Source organism: Taeniopygia guttata, chromosome 3, assembly GCF_048771995.1.
Source record: "Taeniopygia guttata chromosome 3, bTaeGut7.mat, whole genome shotgun sequence".
Classification (NCBI taxonomy): Eukaryota; Metazoa; Chordata; class Aves; order Passeriformes; family Estrildidae; genus Taeniopygia; species Taeniopygia guttata.
The window spans coordinates 77,229,122-77,250,975 of NC_133027.1; the positions used below are offsets into that span (position 1 = coordinate 77,229,122).

Consider the following 21,854-nt stretch of genomic DNA (forward strand, 5'->3'; position numbering starts at 1 on the left):
CTACCAATACAACTGTGCATTCAGCCCACATTTATTCTAATCTTCATTAAATATAATTACAACAATATAGCTATGTAGAAGCTGGCCATATGTATTTCTCCACATAGAAAACCTAGTCATTAACAAACTTCTGCCAACTTAGTCCTAGAGCTGAAAGTGAAAAATAACTAGTTCTCAAATGGTACAAAACTCAGAAAGCACTTAAAATACTGCACTGTAATATTTAGTAGTACCATGAAGATGCTAAAATTTTACTTGCATTACATAAGTGGAAATCTACATAATCTAGAAATGAATGGTAACATCATGTGGCCCTGTCAAGATGAATTACAAGATGATGTTCATTCTTGTATCATGAAAATGTAATTATATATATTTTTAACTCAATTTTTCATAGCAAATATAGAAAATTCTGCAGGCTATCAGAGAGAATGATAGACAGAAGATACACTGTTTACAGAGCTATAATAGTTATAAAAAAATCAGATTTCTAGACTTTATATTCATCACATAAGGGATAAATTAAACAATTAATCCCTTGACGAAATGGTGGAGAATTAAATTTTAAAATTATGGAGTGTAAAATAATTATGTCACTTGATTGTCACTCTCAAGAAGCAGTGAATTGAGGTAGAAATGAGTTCACCCATTGACCCATGATCTTGATGAGATGGAGATATTCAAATGTGATGTGCAATATCTAATGCCACTCAGCAGTCAAATTTTGAGGAAGGCATTCAGAAACATCTTGACAGGCTGGCAAAATGAGTTGACAGGAATTTCATAAAGTCCAGCAACTGTACTGCAACAGTTCAGACCAGGCACTGATCAGCTAGAACAGAGCTTTGTAGGAAAGATCTTGAGGGATCTCTGTGAACAACAAGTGAAACATTTGTGTACCCTTGTGGCAAAAATAAGGTAACTACATTCTGGGGTACATAAGAGTGCTGAGGGAATTCAACATTTTCCTTTATTTGGTGTTTGTGAGACTGTATTCGAGAATAAGATCACAATTCAGACTAGCCAGTCAAAAGAAGACATTGATATATTGAAAAAAGGCTGGTGAAGGCCACTAGTATGAAGAGGGAACTGGAGTACCTGACACATAAGGAGAGGGTGAGATAAACTTTTCAGCCTTAAGAAGAGGAATCTGAACAGCAATCTCATTTCTGCCTTCAGTTACAAGCAAGAAAGCACAGTAGATATGAGTCAAGCTCTTTGCAGTGTTGCACAACAACAAAAAAAAGAAGAGGCAATGGTCACAAATTGCAATAAAAGAAATTCTGACTTGACTGTAGAAAAAATCATTTGTAGAAAACTCATTGGAAGGTTATCCAAAGATGATGTAGAATCTCCATCCTTAAAGACAACCAAAACCCAGATGGACAAACTCCTGAGCATCCCGATGTAATCTCAATGTAATCTGAATGTAAATCACAGTTTTTAAACTACATGAAAAATTAAGTGTAAATGCCCGGGCTTCAAAAATCCTCTTAGTCTGAATGTTCTACCCCGCTTTTTATTTATGGAAAAGATGATCAAATAAATAATTTAAAAGCCACAACTAAACAACATACTCTCCTACAGAACTTGACTTCTATGCCAAGAACCTAAATCAGGGCAGTCAGGCTTTCAAACTTGGTAACAGCTTTCAGAGTGCATTAGTCTTGCTTGCGAACAATTCCTCTCTGGCACAGCTTGGAGGAAGATATCCATGCTTACTTCATTACACCTATCAGCAGCATTTGACACTGAAGATCACCATGTGCTGCTGACTTGCCTGGGAGACTGGCAGAAATTAGTCAGTCACTCTGAACTGTGTAGGTCAACTCCTATCAGTCAGATTTCAAGACAATTCTGATGGGTGGTTTCTTTCCAGCCTTGAAATTTTTTTTTTGTGTGATTCTACAAGGATTGGTTCTACCTCTTGTTTCATTTAACACAAAACTTTATGAGAAGTCTTGAGAGAATAGACTTCTTCAGTGGCAACATAAGCTATCAGATCCCTTATTTTATTTCATTCCTGCAAACACAGATGGACTTGAGGGGAAAAAAAAAGCAAAAAAGCTATACATTAAAAAAAAAAAAAAAAAGCCTGGAATGAATGACAGAAAAGTGAGGTATGGTGTAAAAAGACAAAAGACACTGAGGACCAAAAACTGCTGTGCGGTTTGATGAGGTACATGTATGTCTTACTTGTGGCTGTGCTAGAAAAGAACACTTTATCAGGAACACAAGTACATTCTCTACACAAGACAGAGAAAATGGCCAAAACGAAATCACTCAGGCTCTCCTGCTTCTTCAGGCAGTATCACTGCACAAACACTGCCATCAGCCATCCACACACATGCACTGCCACCATCTTTGTTTTCCTGTTTTCCAGTTGTACATTGATGTTATTATCTACATGCTCGTTTTCAATCTGTTATGTAAACAACTGCAGCTAATGATGACCGACTCAAAAAGTTCCGCCTGAAGGATTTTATATTATACTTCAGAAATTTGGATTTTAAAGAATAAGCATATATATTATCAACAACTAAACAGAAGTTTTTCTTAGCAGGATTATTTCAATATCCAAAAAAGGTCCTCACTTGTGAAGTGAAAATGGGAATTTTTTGTCTTTTTTACATTCCATTAAGATTTATGTATACATATTCAGAAAATATCAAAACTTGTCCTTCTGAAGTCTTAAGCAAAATTTTTTTTTTTTTCAGGTTAAAAAGTTGAATTTTGATAGCTGAATTCTGGTTGCAGCATGTGTACAGTAAATCATAGTCTTTTGCGAAAAAATACCGGTATACATACAGGACTTATAGCAAAAAACCAACCAACCAACCAAAAAAACCCAGGATACTTATTCCACCTTTTATACTCTTTACAGAGAATGTTCTGAACTATTAGTTTCTTTTCCATTTTTGGTAGTTACAGAAAGCATAACTATTCATTAGAAAGCAACATTTTAATGTAGGTTGTAAACCTACTTAGAACAGTAAAAAAAATAATTATATATTCTGAGCAGATAAATTAAGTATCCACTACTTAAGTCCCAGTCAACTGAACATACAGATCACTAAATAGATGGCTTTTTATTAAAATGTAAAGCAGATATTTATCAATATGGTAAGAATTTATTATACCATGATAGCATCTTACCTCTGTAATTCATGCCATTTTATTTCTAAAACAAAATTTGCTAATGATAAGTTTCCATAAAATGCCTATCCTTGTAAGAATTCATTTTATTACCCTTCCCAAAATACAAATGGTGAATGAGATCTGGGAAATTAAGTGCTATTTTCATGTTATAAATTTTCCTTCATTTACATAAGGACCAAACCGACATTAATCTCACACGTTTATTCATAAGAAACATAAATTACAAAACCATATTTTATATTACTGAGCATTGCTAAATTATTTTGGTCTTTTTCTCACATGGGAACACAGATATTTGCCTTATACAAAGCAATTGTTCCCTCTATCTGTCTTTTATCTCGCACTTAATTCTATTTTAGGAACTTGTTGCCTCAATGCCATTTTTCATTAATACTACACAAATTTTTAATATAATAAAATCTTTGATGTACATTACAATGCTTAGACTTACAGCTTGCAGCTGGAATCTTTGCAAACTAGAAGGGTTACTATGATTATTACCTTCCTGTGTTTTAACTGTGTATCAGAAAACATTCAGTAAAATTTGAGAAATGTTTCTTAAATGCTATACCTTTTCACTGAATTCATGTTTCTATAACATTAAAATCAGGAGGTTCAACAGTCGGACCTAATAAACAACAATATACTTCCCAGTTAACTGCAAAACTTAGTGACAGATTCTTAAACCCTTAGTCATTTGAAATTACTGCTATAGGCTACACATGGGAACCAGTGAGGAAGTGAGAGGCTTCTCCTCTGTCACTTTATGAAACTATCTTGTGCTTACTAGTGACTATGAAAAAGGATCTGCTTCAGATATTCTGATTCTACAAGAAGTTCTCTACTGTGCTGCTGATCCCCCTGTCATTAACTTTGTTGGTACCAGTCACTTCGTTAGAAAACAAAGTCACTGATGTTCTTGTAGTTTCAACACTGAAGTCCAGGCTCTGCGAGAGACTGTTCATTTTCACAATGAAATTATGTAACACAGTTTATTAAGTGTTCATCTTCAAGAAATGGCTTCTGACTGAAAGGAACTCATTATTTTTCTTGATTTCCTGATTCATTTATGACATTGCCATTTTATTTAGTTCCTTTGTAATTCCATCCCTTTTCATGGTGAATGCGTATACGTACCATTTCTAAAACACCTTCACAAGGAAACAAGGCTTACACATCCATGCTGTGTGTACATTTGCATGCCTAAAGATGTGCATTTGTTGGTCATTTTAAATTGCATTTGAGGAAATGTCAGCTTCAAGCATAAACAGCTGACCTTGTGGTTTTTGGAAATAATGAAGAACAGACAAGGGTGGTCTAAACAAGAGGCTTGTTTGTCATGTTACTAGACACCACAGAGTGCATTAAAAAGCAAAACAAGTTTAATTTTTATACTAATCAACCAGAAAAAAAAAAGAAAAAAAAAAACAAACCAAAAAACCCAAACCAAAACCCTGCATGATAGACTTTGGTAGTTTGAATAACTGGTACCTAGAGCAGTAGCTTATTTTCACTTTGTGGATTTTTTTCATATAGTAGCATAATCTTTCATAGTTAGACTGCAAATTTTAAGTGGCTCTAGAGAGTCCTTTTGAAAACACAAGAACATGACAATATTTATGAAGATCTCCCTTAAAAACACAACTTGATTTCCTTTCTTTGGAAAAACATTATCCAAAATTATAATTTTGATCAGACAGTTTGTAACTTGTAAGAAAACAAGACACAATAATAGCTCCTTAATGGTTACCTTGTGAACTACTCTGTCTCTTCGAGTGGGTCTATGGGACCCTGAAGTAAAGTTAATATACATCTAAAGCTGTCAGATAAACAGGGATCAAGAAAACAGGGAAATAGACTAGAAAAACAAAGTATAAAAAAAACCTAAAAATACAGGCTAAAGGAAACAGTATACTACAGATGATTACAGAATCTCTTCATATAATGAGCATATTACATTAAGTGGAATGTTTTTAAATGCCACTAGGTAATAACCAATATTTGCACTACGCTATAGCATTTTCTAGATGCTTAATGAAAAGCTTTTGGCCCATTAAGTTATCCATGGTACAAACCCACGACTGGTTTGAACACCAGTCCTCAATGTCAGGGTAGATTTAAAGAGCCTAAATTAGGCTTTAAACCCAGGCTCCTCCAATGTCGGTGAAGAGAATGTAACACTTTGGCATGTTTAGGTGCAGGCAGACATGCTGAATACCTACACAAGCCTGAATATAGGGATGTATGTGAATTTCCATTCCTCTTTGGAGTTCAGGCACTGAATCTAGACTATAAAAGGGATGTATCAGACGACTGAAAATGCAGACCATGAAATTATTTTCTGAAGATTGAAACCTGCTTTCAGGAAGTTCTCCTTCAATAATATTGCCTTCTTTTGCATATTTATTTAGGAGCTAGAATACAAGCTCAAGAGGTGATGATTTTGTTAATTGCTGTGTAAAGAACACAGTTGGAAGCTTCAAAAGAACTACTGACACAAGGGAGTCAACTTCCAGCCCACTGGGAAGAGAATTCGGTTACTAGGACTCAGCTGATCAGCATTCAGTCTAAGTATGAACTCTAAACTGTGACTTCAAGCAGAAAAAGGTCATATGCATACCTTAGCTGAAGGAGCTCTCAGAGGAATTGTTTCGGCAATCAGTACAAACATTTTGCTCAGAAATGCTTAGCCTTGTCATTGACTAAACATTTGTGCCAAACACCCTTAGGCAAGATTTTTTTTAATTGATCTTTGAAGAGATTAACCTAAAACTAATAAAACTGAAGAATATTTAATGCTATAAAGGAACAAGAGCTCAAAGTTTTCCACTTGCCAGAAGCAAAAGAATAAATATGATAAAATATGGAGAATAATCACCTAGATCCTACCAGTGACCTGATAAAGAACAATTAAAAAATATCAAATGGAAGAATCTAAAGTTAACTTATTTGTTAATGCCAATTTTGTAATTACCTTTGCAAATATATTTTAACATTCCCACCCAATATACACTTTGTTATTACTGTCTAATGGAACATTGTACAGTAGAGGCAGAATTGTTCTATTGCTAGAAAAGGGTCCAGTGTTTTTTCACTTAAGCTGAAAAATATTTCAATTCTATCTGGTGTCAAGGAAAAGGAAAAATGAGAATCCAAACAAAACCAAATGTGTCAAAACCCAGTAATTTCTTCAATAAAATGTACGCCTAAAGATCTGAATGCTGTATACTATTGGCAGGCACAGCATTGTCAATGGTTGGCACTCAGTTAACATTTCTGTTATAAATGTTCCTTTGTCAGATGACAGCAGATAAAAGCGTTTGTGAAATCACCTGCAATCTTAAATGCATAACTCATTGATTTCTTATTGATACACTGGAACATACTTTACTTTTTAAAATTGAAGTGACGGATGTTATACAATTTTAGTGCACTGTCTATGAATTCTTTATACTAGATGAACAACTGAATGACCAAAAGCCTTCAGAAGCTGTCAAATAAAATCTTAAAGCTTGATTGTTGTCCTGAATCAGAGTATTGTAATACATCTTGAATATGTCCAAAGGCATAGAAGCTCATAAAATAATCATGACTTAAACAGATTTTAAGTAGAAGGCAGAAGCATGTTAAAATGTTACTTTTGTGGATTTTTAAGGATAGTATGTCTCTCTAAGTAGTTGTTTCACTCTACAATATTTGCACAGTGAAATTTGACTAATGTGTGACAAATTCATATAGGTATGAAGTGCAAATTTCTAATAGCATTGCATTGGATAAGTTAAGCATTGGCATAATTTAGAGATAAAACAGACTCTGACACCACCATTACCTTTGGGTTGCTTTACTTTCTAAAAAAACCCAACATATTTCCTAGCTCAACCAGAGGTTATACATTATATACAGGAATCACTTTCTGAGTTTGACAGACTGCATTACACAGCAGATAAAATCAAGTTTTAGTAATTGTTCCTCTGACCTTTAACTATTAATATAAAACCTGATGAATTAAATGAAGGACACACAAATTAGAGGGGCATGAGATAGCTAGTAAAACACTGTATAAAAATATTAAATAATCAGCTAATACACATATACTTCCCATGAAAAATATCTCCCAGTTATGCCTTACAAAACTTCAATTTAAAATTATAATAAGCTCATTCCTTTGAGTTTTTGTTTTTTTTTTTGTCCAGTAGAAATTATCATATGGGGTATTCTAATAAGGTCTAGGTATAAGCTTTATGTTATGTTCTCTAGAAGTTTTCTTCCCATGTGGAACTGCCCTCACCTCAAACACCCAGCTGATGAACATTACTGCAAGGGAAATCCAGTGATATAAAAATGACACCATCTGCAGAAGTAAAAAAAGCTAGATCAAAGGTGAGCACAAATAGATGAGTGCAGGAGTGCACAAAGAGAGAGATCAATAGACCTGCTTTGGGAAGTAAGAATGTAAGTTTTCAACTGTGAAAAAAAAAAAAAAAAAAAAAGATTTATCAAATTCTGGCTACTATGTCAGTAAAAGTGTGCATGCACCTTTTCCTAAACAGTTTTAGCTGAGAAGATATCCAGTACAAAACAATAATGTGACATTAAAACATCAGGAACAGGACAGTAAAATAAGCCAGGGAAAAGTTTATTTTTTCCAAAGATTTAAATTTAGACCACCAGTCTGTTTTAGTAAGTATATAATTATTAGCCTTGAAACAGAAAACTCAGATCATTAGGTATGTCCCCTAATTCTATGCACCAAGACTTATCAGGACAGAAAACTAAATCCAAAGCTTTCAGATTTTTTTAGATGACCTCTTAAATACTGTTTTAAAAAAGAGGTCTGTGATGGCCACACTTAGTGGAGCATCCAGGAGTGGGAGAATGCATAGGGGCACACACCAGCCTCAAATGCCTGATTTTGCAAAATCCCACTCTTGCATAGATCCTCACATCCTAACTCTTTAGGCAGGATGTTCCTTGCCCACAAGCCCTTCACACTCATTCCTTTGCAGAAATTCTCCTTCCATGGGGCTTTCCTCACTTCCTTAAGTCAAAAAAGAAAAATAAAAATTCAGAAGATGATATTTCATTCCCTAAATCATGGGCTTAATAATACAGCTGTCATTAAGGTAAATTTTACATGAAAATAACAGAAAATAGTAACTATCTAACAATTACTGAAAGAAGGAAAAATCTGCTAAACTCAGAAGACCTAATACCTACAGATATTTTCAGGAACACCTAGTAAGTCAAACCAACTTATAGAGAAGTAGTTCTTTTATATTATCATGAGATGCAGGACAAGTCAGAAATTATTAAAAACACTCATGTGATGATGGCAAACTAAAGGATGTCCTACACACTTGAGATGGGCAAGGAAACAGTGTACCCTCTGATCTGGATTTAGGTCAGTTTTAGTATAGAATACTATGTATTGCCTATTAACCACACAAAATGTTCTCATTAATATGCTTCTGACCAATAAAATAGGCCTCAAACATACCTTTCAAGATGTGTTCTGCCTTCAGCTGGCTGTTATACAGAAAGTTAGTAGTATGCTATGCTTGCTTCAAGAGCTTTCATTGCACAGATATTTCTATGATGTATTTTATGTCAGGTTGTGCAGAATTTTTTTACTTACTGCAGTATACATTAGTTTATAAAGTCTTTCAGTACATAAAAAATCAAATCACCCAACAACAAAAGCCCACCAAACAAAGTTATTCTGGATCCTATTCAGGTGACTGACATACTTCTATTATGAAAATGAAAACAAAATCAGTATTTACTCTTGCTATCAAGATCTTGACATCATCCCTTACAGATATATGGGTGAAGAGTTATCTTTAAAAAGAAAAATCTTACATTAAAAGAGACCATCACAATTGTATGAAAAGCTAAATTATATGTTTATCCTCGTATTATAATTAAGGCAGGTTTTATTATCACATCAGAATCCTGTTTTTTTTCAGGCAAGAGGCCCAACAGAAATTTCACAGAAAGTCTGACTAGAATTAAATTGCTCTCAGGAGCAGTTCTTTTATTTGAGGCATCCCCTCAACTCACACTCATAAAAGTCCAAAAATTGCATCTATAAGGAACTTTATATTTGTAATGTATCTACAGAATCAGAGTGCAACTATTAAACACAATTCCATAATTTAGCCTTCAGCATACTGTTACCCCACGAAGGAATTTATAATTTTATCTTGTCTGACATGTATTTTATGAAGAAAAGAAGTCATCAGAGATCAGTAAATTTTCCCGCAAAAATTATTTAACTACGCTACAAAAATAAAAATCTATGCCAAACTGCTTATATGGATGTCAAGTATATAGAAGAATCAGCTACTGCTAGGAAGAGCCAGTCAGTCTTTCACAGTAGTTTGTCTATAACACTGTGTCCTAGGGTGACATTATGGTGTTTGTATCTCCAATTGTGTGTTCTGTTTATGTTTGATATTATGTTCTGTGCTTTCAGAACTGACTCTGAAAGTGAAGGTTTGTTTTGCCTTGTTATCAGCCAGTTCACCTCCCCCCATGGTCTGCTGTCTAGAAAAGGCTAGTGCTGGCTGGCTTGCTTTTGCTTGCTTTGCTTGCTTCTGCTTTTGCCTTTGCTTCCTAGTTAGTTTAGCTAAGCAGTCCAATTCTTTCCCTGGACTGTTTCTTTTCCTTTCTTCTTCCTGAATACCATCCAACCTGCTCCGGACTGGGATCTGGGAAACACCAAGGAACACCAGGAGCCTGCATTTTGTGATCTGCAGCAGCCATCCCCAGTTCCCAGAGCAATCCCCAGCATCCAGACCCAGGCAACCACTCCCAGGAAAGACTTTCTGGATTTGTTCATCTCTTCAGAGTGGTGAAAGAGTTTTGTTGTCATCTGGTGTTGTTAATTTTTTTGGTGCTGGGGAGTGCTTTATTCGTTGAATAAACAGGTTCTATTCCACTTCTCTCAGAGAAAATTTTTTCCCGAACCAGGTGGGTGGGGAAGGGCCGTGGGGTTTTGTTTTCTGGGGGCTCCTTCCAGAGGGTTTTCCCCAAATTTGCCCTAAACTAGGACACACTGTCTAGAAATTTTATCAATGTACCAGAAGTATTCTTTGCTACAATTTTTTTTACTTCACAAAAATTTTCATTGGTTAGGAAATGGTTAGGAAATGGTTAGGAAACTTTGTGAAAAAAACTAAACCTCTCTGACCCCTTAAAAGTCTTATCAGATAATTTCAGTTAAACATACACTAAGTATTATATATTACCCAAAGTATCAGTCATGGAAAGAAGGAAAAATTTCATTTCCATGGTACAGACTCCAGCACACTCTGCCTGTAAAGTTTGGGAACACAGCCACAGGAAAAGTCATACCGTGTTAGTGATCACCTAGGTCCTCACTTTAGGGAGTCACATTCAGATCCTTTTCTGTTTCCCCACCCGTTTTCCTAATGCACATGCCACTGAGCTACATCTCCTGTCTCCTTCGCCCACTTAAAGCTTCCAGTGTTATTTAAGTTTTAGCAGTGACAAGAGGAGACTGTGAAACAAGGGACAACATCCAGAAGCTGACAGCTACAGACATGGCCAGCTGCACCAATTCCTTGAAGCATTCATTGCATACTTGGCAGCAGCCCTCCCTGCACACTTTCAGCAGACTACATAAGAAGAATTAGCTGCAGCTGAAATCATCTAATAGGCATGTGTTGCTGCTACCCAAGCACTGATGCCGGCTTACTCAACTGTATTCAGGAAGCCAGTCTGAGGTTTATGATGTAGTTCACTATTATAACTGGAACAATATGGTGTTACATAGTTTTTCTGAGGCCAGAAGGGAGGTGCATTTATTACCCCCTCCACATCTTCAGAAAAGCAGCAGATTTATTACAGCAAAAACCTTAGATGCCTTTTTTTCTTATCCAAATAGGAAGTAAATAAATCATCACTAATTTGTCTGACCTCAGCAGCAGCAAAGCCATGGAGTGACCACAAAAAACCATAATATGTAAGATGTAGAATCATGGGAAAATTCAGGTTTAAAATTACCCCAAGAAGTCTCCAATTCAATCTCTTTCTCCAAGCATGGTAATGTCAAAACAGGTTGCTCAGGGCTTTTTTCCATTTGAGTCTAGAAAATCTTCAAGAAGACTGCAGAGCTCTGGGAAACCTGATGCACTGCTTGACTATCCTCTTTGTGGAAAATTTTTTCATCATCATGAACACCTTATTTCAACACACACATCTTGTCCTCCCATTACTGGAGAGAACAGACTGGCTTTTTCTTCCTGACAGCTTTCTCACAGCTACTGGGTCACTAGGTCTGTTAAGACCTAATACCATGAGATATCCTGGTAGCTTTCTCTTTTCCAGGCTGAAATACATTTCCCCTCAGCCTCTCCTCCTGCAACATGAACTCTAGAACCTTGCCTTGATGGCTCTTCACTCAACTCACTTCTGGTAGCATCCTAGAACATTCCCACTCAACAGGGAAAAGACTAAGACAAAGGCCGAAACCTACACAGAGTGTAGGATTTTTCTTCAATGAAATTAGAGATACCAAGTTAAAAGAAAGAATATGCACATATGTGTCCATTTCTTTGGAAACTGTTCTGGAGACTTAGTGCTGAGAAGGATGTATGGTAGATGCATTCTAACTCATCCCTTTCACATTTTCAATTTATTACCTCCAGAGGTGTGCTCAGCTGCATGTAGGAAATGCTGACTTTAGATAATTCTCTACACAGCAAGTAGACAGCTTAAAATCATGTTTGGAGACTATTCTTATTAACTATAATTTAATAATTTATTCCAAATTCCTACATTTGCAGTAGAGAAATTTTTGAAACTGAAAAATGTTGTCTTCATGAAATAGAAGCTTTCTGAGGAAATTATGGTCTTAAGCATTAGTATTTTTTCTGTATATTGTGCTTTTACATTATACTATCAAAGAGGTCATTACAGTAAATACGAGCATGGAATTGGAAAGGAATCTAACCTTATGGGGGAAATAAAAATCTCCTTGTGTTGAAGCTTTTCATGTTTGAACCTAATGCAACTGAAGTGCCTCATCAATCCAGTGGGATGACTGTGTACTGGCACAAAGGAGAAGGTACAAACAGGCAGCAGACACAGGCAGGGCTGTAGCAGTGACAACTTTTGTGAGCTTATACTGTTATCAAAGTGTATGTCATGTCTATTAGAATGCTATTAAATAAAAAAAAAAAAACAAAACAATATGTTGAGCTGCTTTTAATCTAGGTTTAACCAGGACCCCTGTCCAGTTCACCACAAAGCCATACAAAAGTACATATTGCACAAAGAATAAATGTTCAGGGATGAAAACACTACCTTTCAATTGTGGTGCAAGTTTATGCTGCTGTAAATGCTTGTGTCATTAGCCTGCTAAAACTTGGTATCATACTGGTTTTAAATTAATTAAGACTGCAATATTTCCAAGAGGGTACCTTCCCACACAAACAGCTTATGCAGACACTTTCCTGCTTCCCTTTGCATTGCATATATTAAGAGCTGTTACAGCTGATCCAACTTACTCTATATTTACAAGAAAAAACAATATCAGTGCAAAAGGAGAGATGAAAGCATGCAGTCAGGACAGGGAGAAGAGCAAAACAGATGAACCTTGTTAAAGCAGAAGCCTTGCTTGCCTCAGTCCCACAGACAGCAGTTCAACACTGTGAGCTTTAACAGGCTGGAGTTTTTTCAGCAGGATCAGCTCTCTGAGCAGCCAACATTGTACAAATGAGGACACAACGGGCAGCAGTACTAAACAGCCTGAGAGAGGAAGAAGATAGGATTGCCTTCCGGAGACTGACAGCTTAAACTGTCTCGCAGTGCTCACTGAAATGTACTCCTAGATTGTACACAACTACTATTGTAAAACTGGAGAAGTTCCTCCAAGACAGATGTGCTACTTCTCAATATACCTCTATCAAAACACTCCTTTAACTTGACATCTATTTGCCCCAAAACACACTGCTTTTTCCAATAAATTAGCTGTTATAATCAAAAGATACAACTTTTTTCTTGTATTCTTTCCTATACTCCCAAAATCAAATTAGAAACTTTGCTACAAAGTAAATAACAAAACCAGTCTTGATTTTGCAGTGGATGGATGAATATAAATATAATGACAAATCACAAATTTCAGAACATAAACAAATCACATCATGGTTAAAATGAAACTTTTTCTATGAGTTATTTTCAAATGGTCAAGGGTAAGAAAGCTCTTCACAACACATTACTGAAAATGGCTTGAGAGAAGTGTTTAAAGTACAAACATTGAGAACTCATCCCCATACATATAGACTGCAGATTCCTAAATGTAGAACAGAAGAATGAAAATCCAGAGCTGCAATACAAATAACCATTTTTCTGCTTAAGAGCAGTTACACTTTTTTTAGGAGATGAAAGCTGTGCCCTATACATAGCTAAGATTCTCTAAGGCTGAATAGCTGCTTTGGTTTTAGAAATCCAGAAGCAATTTTTAGCATCCATTCCTTTCTAATGCCATCTAGTAAACACTCTCATTCTATCCCTGTGGCCTGTTCCTGAAGGCAATTTCTGACTGATGTCATGGAACACATGAATGTAATAGTAATCTTATAAAAACTGGGAGATAGATGAGAATTATCATTCTACTGTTTCCTTTAAGTACTAAAATGAATCCTGTCCTTGAAAAAGTGCTTTTACCACTGGTGCATTACAGAAAAGTGGGACACTAACACTTCATTCTCTTCTCTACAGTTGCAGAAAATAGGAAAACATCATCTAGAGAGGATCAGAAATGAACTGAGATATATTCCTGCTGCTCACATTCATGTTCAGACACTTCTATATCGACTAGTCTCTACATTAATTTTTAATTGTGTTCCTAATTCTACATGCAGTACCTCTGAAGTAAGAGCACATAACATTCTTGATTCCACCGGAGGACAAAACAATAAAAATGTAATGTATCTTGTTATTATAGAAGACCTTTATTGAACCTTGCTTTTAATCTAAACTTATATATAAATTTAAAGTTTAGGAATAACTTAAACACTTTATTCAGTTCAGGAACATTTTTAGGTGAATATTTAAGCATTGTATTTCACTAAGCAAGTGTTTGATTTAGCAAGAGCTGAAAAAAGTCTTAAATACAGTATCTACTTAATTTCTGTACTTACTACTAATTACGAAAGCAGACTTTATTCAGGAACATTCATGAAAAACAGCTTAGTAAAACACTCATTGCCCATGCAATGGAAAAGAATTCTGGAACATTTACTACAATATTTACAGTCATATATGCATAATGGTAATCTACACTAAGAGTTTAAGACTAACTACATGCTTGCACTAAAGACTATTAATCAATACCTCATTTGACCTGGAGATGCCAAACACGTTTAACCCTATGCCTTATCATGCTGTTAACAAAAAGAATTACCATGTCGTAACTAGATATTCCTGCTGTGCTTTCAACCCTCCAGTTAACTCCCAAGCCTTCCATGAGAACTTCATCAAAGATGTCAACCTCTGACAAGTGAGTACTTAATAAATCTAAAGCTCCATTTAAAAAGTAGTTGGAAAAGTAAAAAGAAACTCCCACTTCAGCACAAAGAGTGTGGCTATGAGATATTCCTTTTTTTGCACACTGACTGGAAATTATTCTGGTGGCTGCCTGACCGCAGATGGAGCTCTTGAAAAACATAGCCCTGGCACTATGAATCTCTCAAGACCACTAAGAATTTCAGCGCTTCCAACCAGTTATGAGTAGAACATGTGCAGCAGGTCAGAATACTGTAAACCTGAGCTCTGACACGCTGGGAGGGCAGGCAAGGAGGCAGATGAGCAGGGCAGAAATGAAACAGGCTGCTCAGAGAGGTCAGGCAATCCCTGATGTTGGGGAGTTTCACAGTTTAGCTAGGAAAATCCTCACTGACCTGATCTGGGTGCTGGTGACAGGCCCACTTCAAGTAGAAAGTTGGCTTAGATGATTTCCAGATGTCCATGCCAAAGAAAATAATTTCTGTTATTCTGTGAGTAGCTGCAAAGGCAGCAGATTTACCTGTAGGCAGTTCCTTAACAACAGTATCACATGATTTAATGGTCTGTTCATGTTTAGGAAGTCAGAAATGCACCCATAAAATTAATACTCTATAAATATTTAAAAGGAAACCTGAATTCTGATTAAACTCATAGTTAGTTATGTTCACAAGTCACAGCTCCTTTTTATAAATTAAATATGTGTTTCTCAAACTCCACTGAAACTGCCGATTCTTCTAGACAAAATAGTCTTTTACATATCTAGGTGTAAACAACCACATGCAAATATCCATTACTTGAATTTTCTCCGGAGAACAGGAAACATATTTTAAAAATGAATCCTAAAGGTTGCTGAAGTATTACAGTTCACTCCATGCATCTCTACAATAAAAATAAACAAACCAAACAATCTTTAAAACAAAGAGATTATTTGGCCGTATTCACCTTGTGTTTTTCCAAGTAAGGTGAAATATGTTGCAGTTTTACTAAATAGGAGAAAGTTTTCCAAGTACACAACTTTCACTCTATTTAAAATTTCTTTAAAGACATGCTTGTTTGAGTTTTTAAGAGGATGTTCTTGCTAACATCTTCTTGATAACATAACATCTTGATAACAAGATCAGAGAGACTGCTCCAGGAAGACTATTTCAGCAAAACAAAGGGAAATAATGTATTTCATAACAGCTGTCAGAACACTCTATGGATTTAAAAAAACCCTTGAGGACTCAAGCCTTTGCTAACACCTTGAACTGTGTCCAAATGAAGAATACAATTCAGGAGCTTAGGCAGAGATGTGTGGTAATATTACCTCATCCACTCACATGTTGAACATTTGTACTCTGTACTAGTTAAAGCTTTTAACGCCTAAATTCTGATAAAGGTAGACAAATAAAACAGTATAAAGAGATTTGAAGGGCCTTTATACCACTATTTTAACTCCCAAGCTTCCAAGTTCATTAGAAATTGTGACTGTTACTTGTTGGATCAATTTCTCTGTCTTTGAACTACAAGTTGGAGAACTAATGTTTGTTTGTTTAGTATTCTCCTAGATGCTGTAGAAGCTTTTTGTTATTTTCCAAGCTTGTTTAAAAAAATCAATTAATCTATTTTCCAGATTTTCTTTCCAGATCTATGTGACATTCATATCAATTTTATATACTATGCCTGTGTATGAAAACTTTTGAGAAATACTGGACTACTGGACAGCATTTTGCTAAGTGGGAGGCAGTAAGCCTCACACACAATTCCATAGGCTGGCAGTTTAACAGGATGTGCACTGCCAATAAAAAACCATACAAAAAAAAAAAAAAAAAAAAAAAAAAAGTGGCAGCAAAATAAAGCACTTGGTGAAAGCATCACGACTTGCAGTAATACTTCTGCGAAGTCTCAGGGTAATTTCAGCGACCAGGAAACTCCAGACAAAGTATTAGAAACTTGCACACCTTCCTGCCACGCTATATCCACAGCTCTAACTTGCTATGCTTCTTGGACAAATTGAGTTAATTAGTATCACCTCTATGCTTACAGCAAACATACCACGCTGTTTTCCATCATGGCTCTAATACTGAAACCCTCGCAGGCCTGCTGCTTGTTTTGCTGCTTGTCCTTCTTCTCCTGCTGCTGGGGCCGCCTGTCACCGGCCGATTTTGAGGGACCCGGGCGCCCCTCCTCCATTACAATCTCCTCACCGGCGCCCACGACGGACCAGATGCAAGTTACGGACTGGAAAAAACAAGCGACCATCAGCGTCCCGTGCCCAACGAGTTAGAGCAGGCAGCAGGTCCAGCTTCTCTCCCTCCGCAACCAGCGGCAGCCTCACACACCCGTCCCGCGCATTCCCTAGCCCTCACAGACCCCTTTTGCCTGCCCCTCTCCCCCAGTCCCCTTCTGCATCATCCCAGCTCGTCCCCCGCACTCCGCCGTGTCCAGCCCTTCACCACCTGATGTCCTTGTTCCCCGGGGGTCCTCGCCCCCGCCCTCCCGCCCGCCGCGGTGTCCCCGCCGGCCCCGGCCCTGCCGAGCTCCGTTCGGCACCTGCCGCAACGCGCCGTCCCCCGGACACGCCACCGTTGCCAGGCAACGCGTCAACAACCCTGAGGGAAGCGGGTGGGGAATCACAAATAGCCCCGTCGGCACCGCCCGGTCCCGGACAGCTGTACCTACCCCCGTTGCACCGTGCACCGGGGCGGCGGACAGCAATTAACGAGAAAGTCATTAGCGGTGTGTGGCGGAAACGCGAGGCGATAACGTGAGAAGAGCGTGTGCAGGTGTGAGCTGCCCAGGAACTACGCTACCCAGAGAGCCCAGCGCGCGCCTCCACCTCCGCCACCGAGGCGCATGCGCGTTCAGGGCCGGCCCAACACGCCCGCAGTCGCGCGACCCTCCCCCAGGGCGGCTACAGGAGCAGCGCTGGAGCGGCGGGCGCGGCCGGCACGTGCGCGCGTGCGCACGTCTCGCTCCTCTCCTCGCGCGGGGTCGACGCCGCCTCCATGATCGGTGAGTGAGCGCGTCGGGGAGCGGGGCGCGCCCGGATGCGGGTCCGCCCTTTCCTCCCCGCCCCTTCCCTTCCGCCCTCCTCGCCGTTGCCGACGCGGCCGCTGCTGTTGTGGTCTCTGCTGTCGCGTCTGCGGCCCTGGGAGCGGCGGGGGCTGGCCCGGCTCCCTTCGCTTCCCCTTGGTACCCGCGCGCCTCCCCTAGTGCCTCGGCAGGGCAAGGGCGGCTCGGACCCGCGGCGGGGCGGGCTGGGGCCGCCCTCGCTCTGCGCCCGCTGGTTAAACCGCGGCGGGGCAGAGAGAGGGGTCACTGCCCTCCTGTGTTACCCCCGTGGGAGAGGGAGAAAAGGTCTGGCCAGTCCTTGTGACTGAGGTCATTTTTAAATCGCTTTTTATTCCTTCTCGATATATCGATTGTAAGTGCTTCTCGGCAAGGTTTGTGCGATCTACGAACTTTTTTTGGCCTTGCCAGCATATATACGTGTTAGTCTGGCGTGGTACCTGGTGGCGACCTGGAAAAGAAGAAACTTTCAACACCTCATGGTGCTGGGAGTGTGACCCTTTGGACCTTGAGTTGCTTTCTGTACCCATCCAGTGCTGGTGTGAAGCGTGTCTTGGTTCTTTCAGCAGTGGGTTTTCTTCGCTTCCTTGAACGATTAATCCATACCTGGAAAGTTCAAAATTACAGGATCTGTTTTGTAGCCTTCCTATTTATTATGCATTTCATCTATGACTTTCGCAGTTTTGAGAATTATTTAAAGAAAAACCTATAAAATTAGTGGATGCACACATGCATTTTAGCAACTCCTTGCTGTCCTCAGGCTTGCTGTTTCCTCAGTATTGGTGTCATGGTTGCTGTGTACTTAAGATCTGATCAAGTTGAAAACTCCGCATTTAGTTGTGAAAATATTTATTGTTTTTAAATGGAACATCTCAGAAGTTTCCAAGAATGCTTTGGGTCTTTCAAGCATTCATTTTTTTCTTAGCAGTGAAAATATGATTGCATGTGTATAGCTAATGTTCTTTCACCTTTGCTAAAGCTAAAAATAATGTTACCCAGTAATTTCACTCTGTATGCATATTAATGCAAATGATCCCTTCCTAATTATGGAATTTTTCTTACTGGACTTTGTCATTTGAGCTACTTTTTTCTTATGTAGTAGAGAACATTTTAAATTGAAGGCTTGGCTTAAGGAAAGCACAGAGGGTCAGGTATTCCAATGTTTTTCTTTTGCAATGTTCTGCTGATGTGATGTATTGCTGTAGTATATAAAATACATGTGTTTGCAGAACTGCAGCGTGTGTTTGTTTTTTGAATGCTTCAGAAAAGTTGAGTGTACCTAAGGGACTGCCCATGTGCTTACATTGCTGATGCCTCTGGCTTCACACTGAAATCTAAATATTTACTTACTGCTCATGAATATAAATGTTCTATGACTGAGGAATGATAATTTTATTTTCACTGTGGCAGATGGAAACGTTTGTGAATATTGATTATGAAATGTACAGACCAATTAGTTGCATATTTAAAAACACAGCTTTACACGAGTTGCAACCTGCCCTGGTTTAACCCCAGTTGGCAACTAAGTAGCACACAGCCACTGGCTCACGCCCTCCTCCCCTGCCTAGCAGTAGGGTGGGGAGGAGAATTGCAGGCAAAATAAGAACAGTTTAATAATTGAATCAGAGTAATAAAAATACCGATAATGCTAATGATTAAGATAATAGTAATGAAATGGAGAGAGAAGAATAAAACTGGAGGAACAAGGGATGCAGAATAAAATTGCACACTGGCCACTGACCAATGCCCAGCCCATCCTCAGACGAACTCCCACGAATTTATCTATTGGTGTGGAATGTCCCTGTGCTAGTTTGAGTCAGCTGTCTCCTGGCCACACTCTTCCAGCTTCTTATGCACCTCCTCACTGACAGAGCATGGAAAACTGAAAAGTCCTTGATTTGGGCTAAGCACTATTTAGCAACAACTGAAACACCAGTGTGTTACCAACATTATTCTCAAACTAAATTCAAGATGCAGCATTGTACCAGCTTCTAAGTCAAATTAACTCTATCCCACCCTCCCCACACCCCAAAAATCATGACACCCTCCCCCACTCACCCCCCAAAAAAGAATTATCTTCAAAGTATGTGATGTGGAGACCTAGTCCAGTATTCTGCTTTGAGACTTTCTGAAAACTCTCCTCTAAACATTTGCAAGCTGGGAATGCCATAGCAAAAACTGGGGGAAGGAAGGCAAGGGTGAGTAAATAATCTACCCATTTTTTTAACTTGACTATTTAAAAGAATTTTCCTATAAAATACATAGTATATTTTCCAAAATGTTTCACAGTTTTATATCTCTAGAAATGTCTTACATCCTCATAATTTGATGCCATAATATACACATGATAATTCCTTTAACTGATTTTTTATTTTCTATCTTTCTTTTTTCTCTTCATTTCTCACAGACCAGGTCATGTAGACTTATGCACATTCATGTTCCTTAAAGTGTAATTTGAATCCGGACTGAGCTAGTTAAGTGACATAGCTTGCATTACCTCTGCTTAGGGGCTTGGTAGGTCTGGGGAGTTTTTTGAGGTGGGGTTTTAAAGTTTATTCTTTATTTTATTTATTTGCTTACCATTGGATCAGCTAAAACCTATTGTTAGTGGAATGGAAGTGACAACCTGCAGTTGGATTGGCTGATCTATTTCTTAGTCAACAGCTCTGGCAATAATGTCACATTCTTGAACACCTGTTCTGTGGGGAAAAATAAAAAAATAAAACTGATTTTGAAGGAAGATGCTGGGACAGCTTTGTGAAATTTTTCAGAAAATCTCCCAAAGAGCAAAAAAGCCAGGAGAAGGCCCTAAACTGTTTTAAAAATGTAGAAGGTCGACTCTATATAGTTAACAGTGGCAGTTCAGCATTTCTGTGGCGAATGGAAGATGAATGTAGTAATAGCAACAGGTTGCGAAGGGCTTTGACAGTGAAATATGATTCATCCAGCAGTAATCCAGTTAGGGGATAATGGGAGCCTAGGTGAAAGTTTTAGCTATCTGGATGACCGATCACTCCTCTGTGTTGCAACCTTTTTCAGTGTGTTGGTAATCTACTTTCTGCATAAATATTTCTCATTGGTATGAAAATAACCTTGAGGAAATAAAATAAGAATAAACCCTTTCAGAATTTCCCTGAATATATTTATATACATGATACTATTATAATAATGGTACTAGTGTAGCAACAAAAGGAAAAGTAGTTTAGTTTTCTACTTAGATATTTTGATTTCATACTGCAATTTTGGTATGCAAAGTACCTTTTTGTATTATCTGAAGTTTTCTTCTTCTGTTGGCATTTTGGTGTTCTAATGCTATGGATAGTTCAACTACAAGACTGGAGTTATAAGCTCCAGTTGTAGTTCACGAACATGTGGAATAATCTGGCTGATAGTTTGATTAAACAAAACCTAAACCTTGGAATATCAAAGGCTACTTGCATTTAAAATACATTACCTGTTTTGCTCAGTTTGTTTTGAGTCTTCTTCCTTTCCGCCACTGTATTGGACTGCATGTACAGAATTGCACCATGAAACACTTTGTGTTTTACTGGAATTATATATTAACGATTATTTTCCTACAAAATGCTTTATTATTACTCTGTCAGCAAGGTGTTATAAAGTTAGTATCATTTGAAGTAGGATATCTTCAAAAGACAGCTGAATTTTGTTACATACACATAAGCATGCTGGATTTTGTTTCCATTAAGGGAGATGAGAAGATGTTTTTCTTGAATTTCTTTTTGAAAGACATGTAGTAAGGGAGAGAAAGAGTGGGGTGTGTTTTTTTGCTTTTTTTGGTAGATTTTTTTTTTTTAATGACTGCAAAATAACAGTATTACAATATCAAGACACTGGAGACTAAGTAGGGGCTAAGGATATTCTGATGCAGTGTTTTGAGTTTTTCAGATAAGGTCCTAAAGAAAATTGATCTGGCAATATCTTTAAGTTATGGCCCATGCTTACTTGCATGCAATGTGTAAATAAAGTATCCATTGCCCAATGCTTTGATCCAGCATATCTGTGTGATGCGAGAATAAAGTTGAGAGTTTCAAATTCCACTTATTTTGAGAAACATCTAGAAAAAGGCCTTTGCTAACAAAATATGGAAATTG

The 21,854-nt window shown here is 37.9% G+C and overlaps 2 protein-coding genes and 1 long non-coding RNA gene across 15 annotated transcripts in view; 1 reads left to right on the forward strand and 2 right to left on the reverse strand.

Annotated features, from left to right (window-relative positions):
* LOC140683519 (uncharacterized) overlaps positions 1-16,708 on the reverse strand; it is a 47,528-nt gene extending 30,820 nt beyond the window's left edge. The window contains exons 1-2 of the long non-coding RNA XR_012054707.1: positions 15,087-16,708; positions 1-12,933 (exon numbers count right to left, since the gene is read on the reverse strand). The exon at positions 1-12,933 is cut by the window's left edge and continues 30,820 nt beyond it. This is a non-coding gene — a long non-coding RNA (uncharacterized lncRNA). The remainder of the gene's footprint in view (positions 12,934-15,086) is intronic.
* PACRG (parkin coregulated) overlaps positions 1-17,494 on the reverse strand; it is a 228,822-nt gene extending 211,328 nt beyond the window's left edge. For 5 of the 8 annotated variants that reach the window (XM_072926059.1, XM_072926062.1, XM_072926056.1 and 2 more), the window contains exons 1-2: positions 17,353-17,494; positions 16,726-16,911 (exon numbers count right to left, since the gene is read on the reverse strand). In XM_072926059.1, coding sequence (XP_072782160.1) covers positions 16,726-16,863 — 138 coding nt within the window. In that variant the 5' untranslated portion in view covers positions 16,864-16,911; positions 17,353-17,494. Of the gene's footprint in view, positions 1-16,714; positions 16,912-17,129; positions 17,312-17,352 lie in introns of those variants that run through there. The other 3 variants (XM_072926057.1, XM_072926058.1, XM_072926061.1) reach the window with 3 other exon arrangements.
* Positions 17,495-17,551: 57 nt separating this feature from the next.
* The window catches only part of PRKN (parkin RBR E3 ubiquitin protein ligase), a 709,059-nt gene continuing 704,756 nt past the window's right edge, over positions 17,552-21,854 (forward strand). For all 6 annotated transcript variants that reach the window (XM_030269580.4, XM_030269582.4, XM_030269584.4 and 3 more), the window contains exon 1: positions 17,552-17,685. In XM_030269580.4, the coding sequence (XP_030125440.3) occupies positions 17,679-17,685 (7 nt within the window). In that variant the 5' untranslated portion in view covers positions 17,552-17,678. The remainder of the gene's footprint in view (positions 17,686-21,854) is intronic.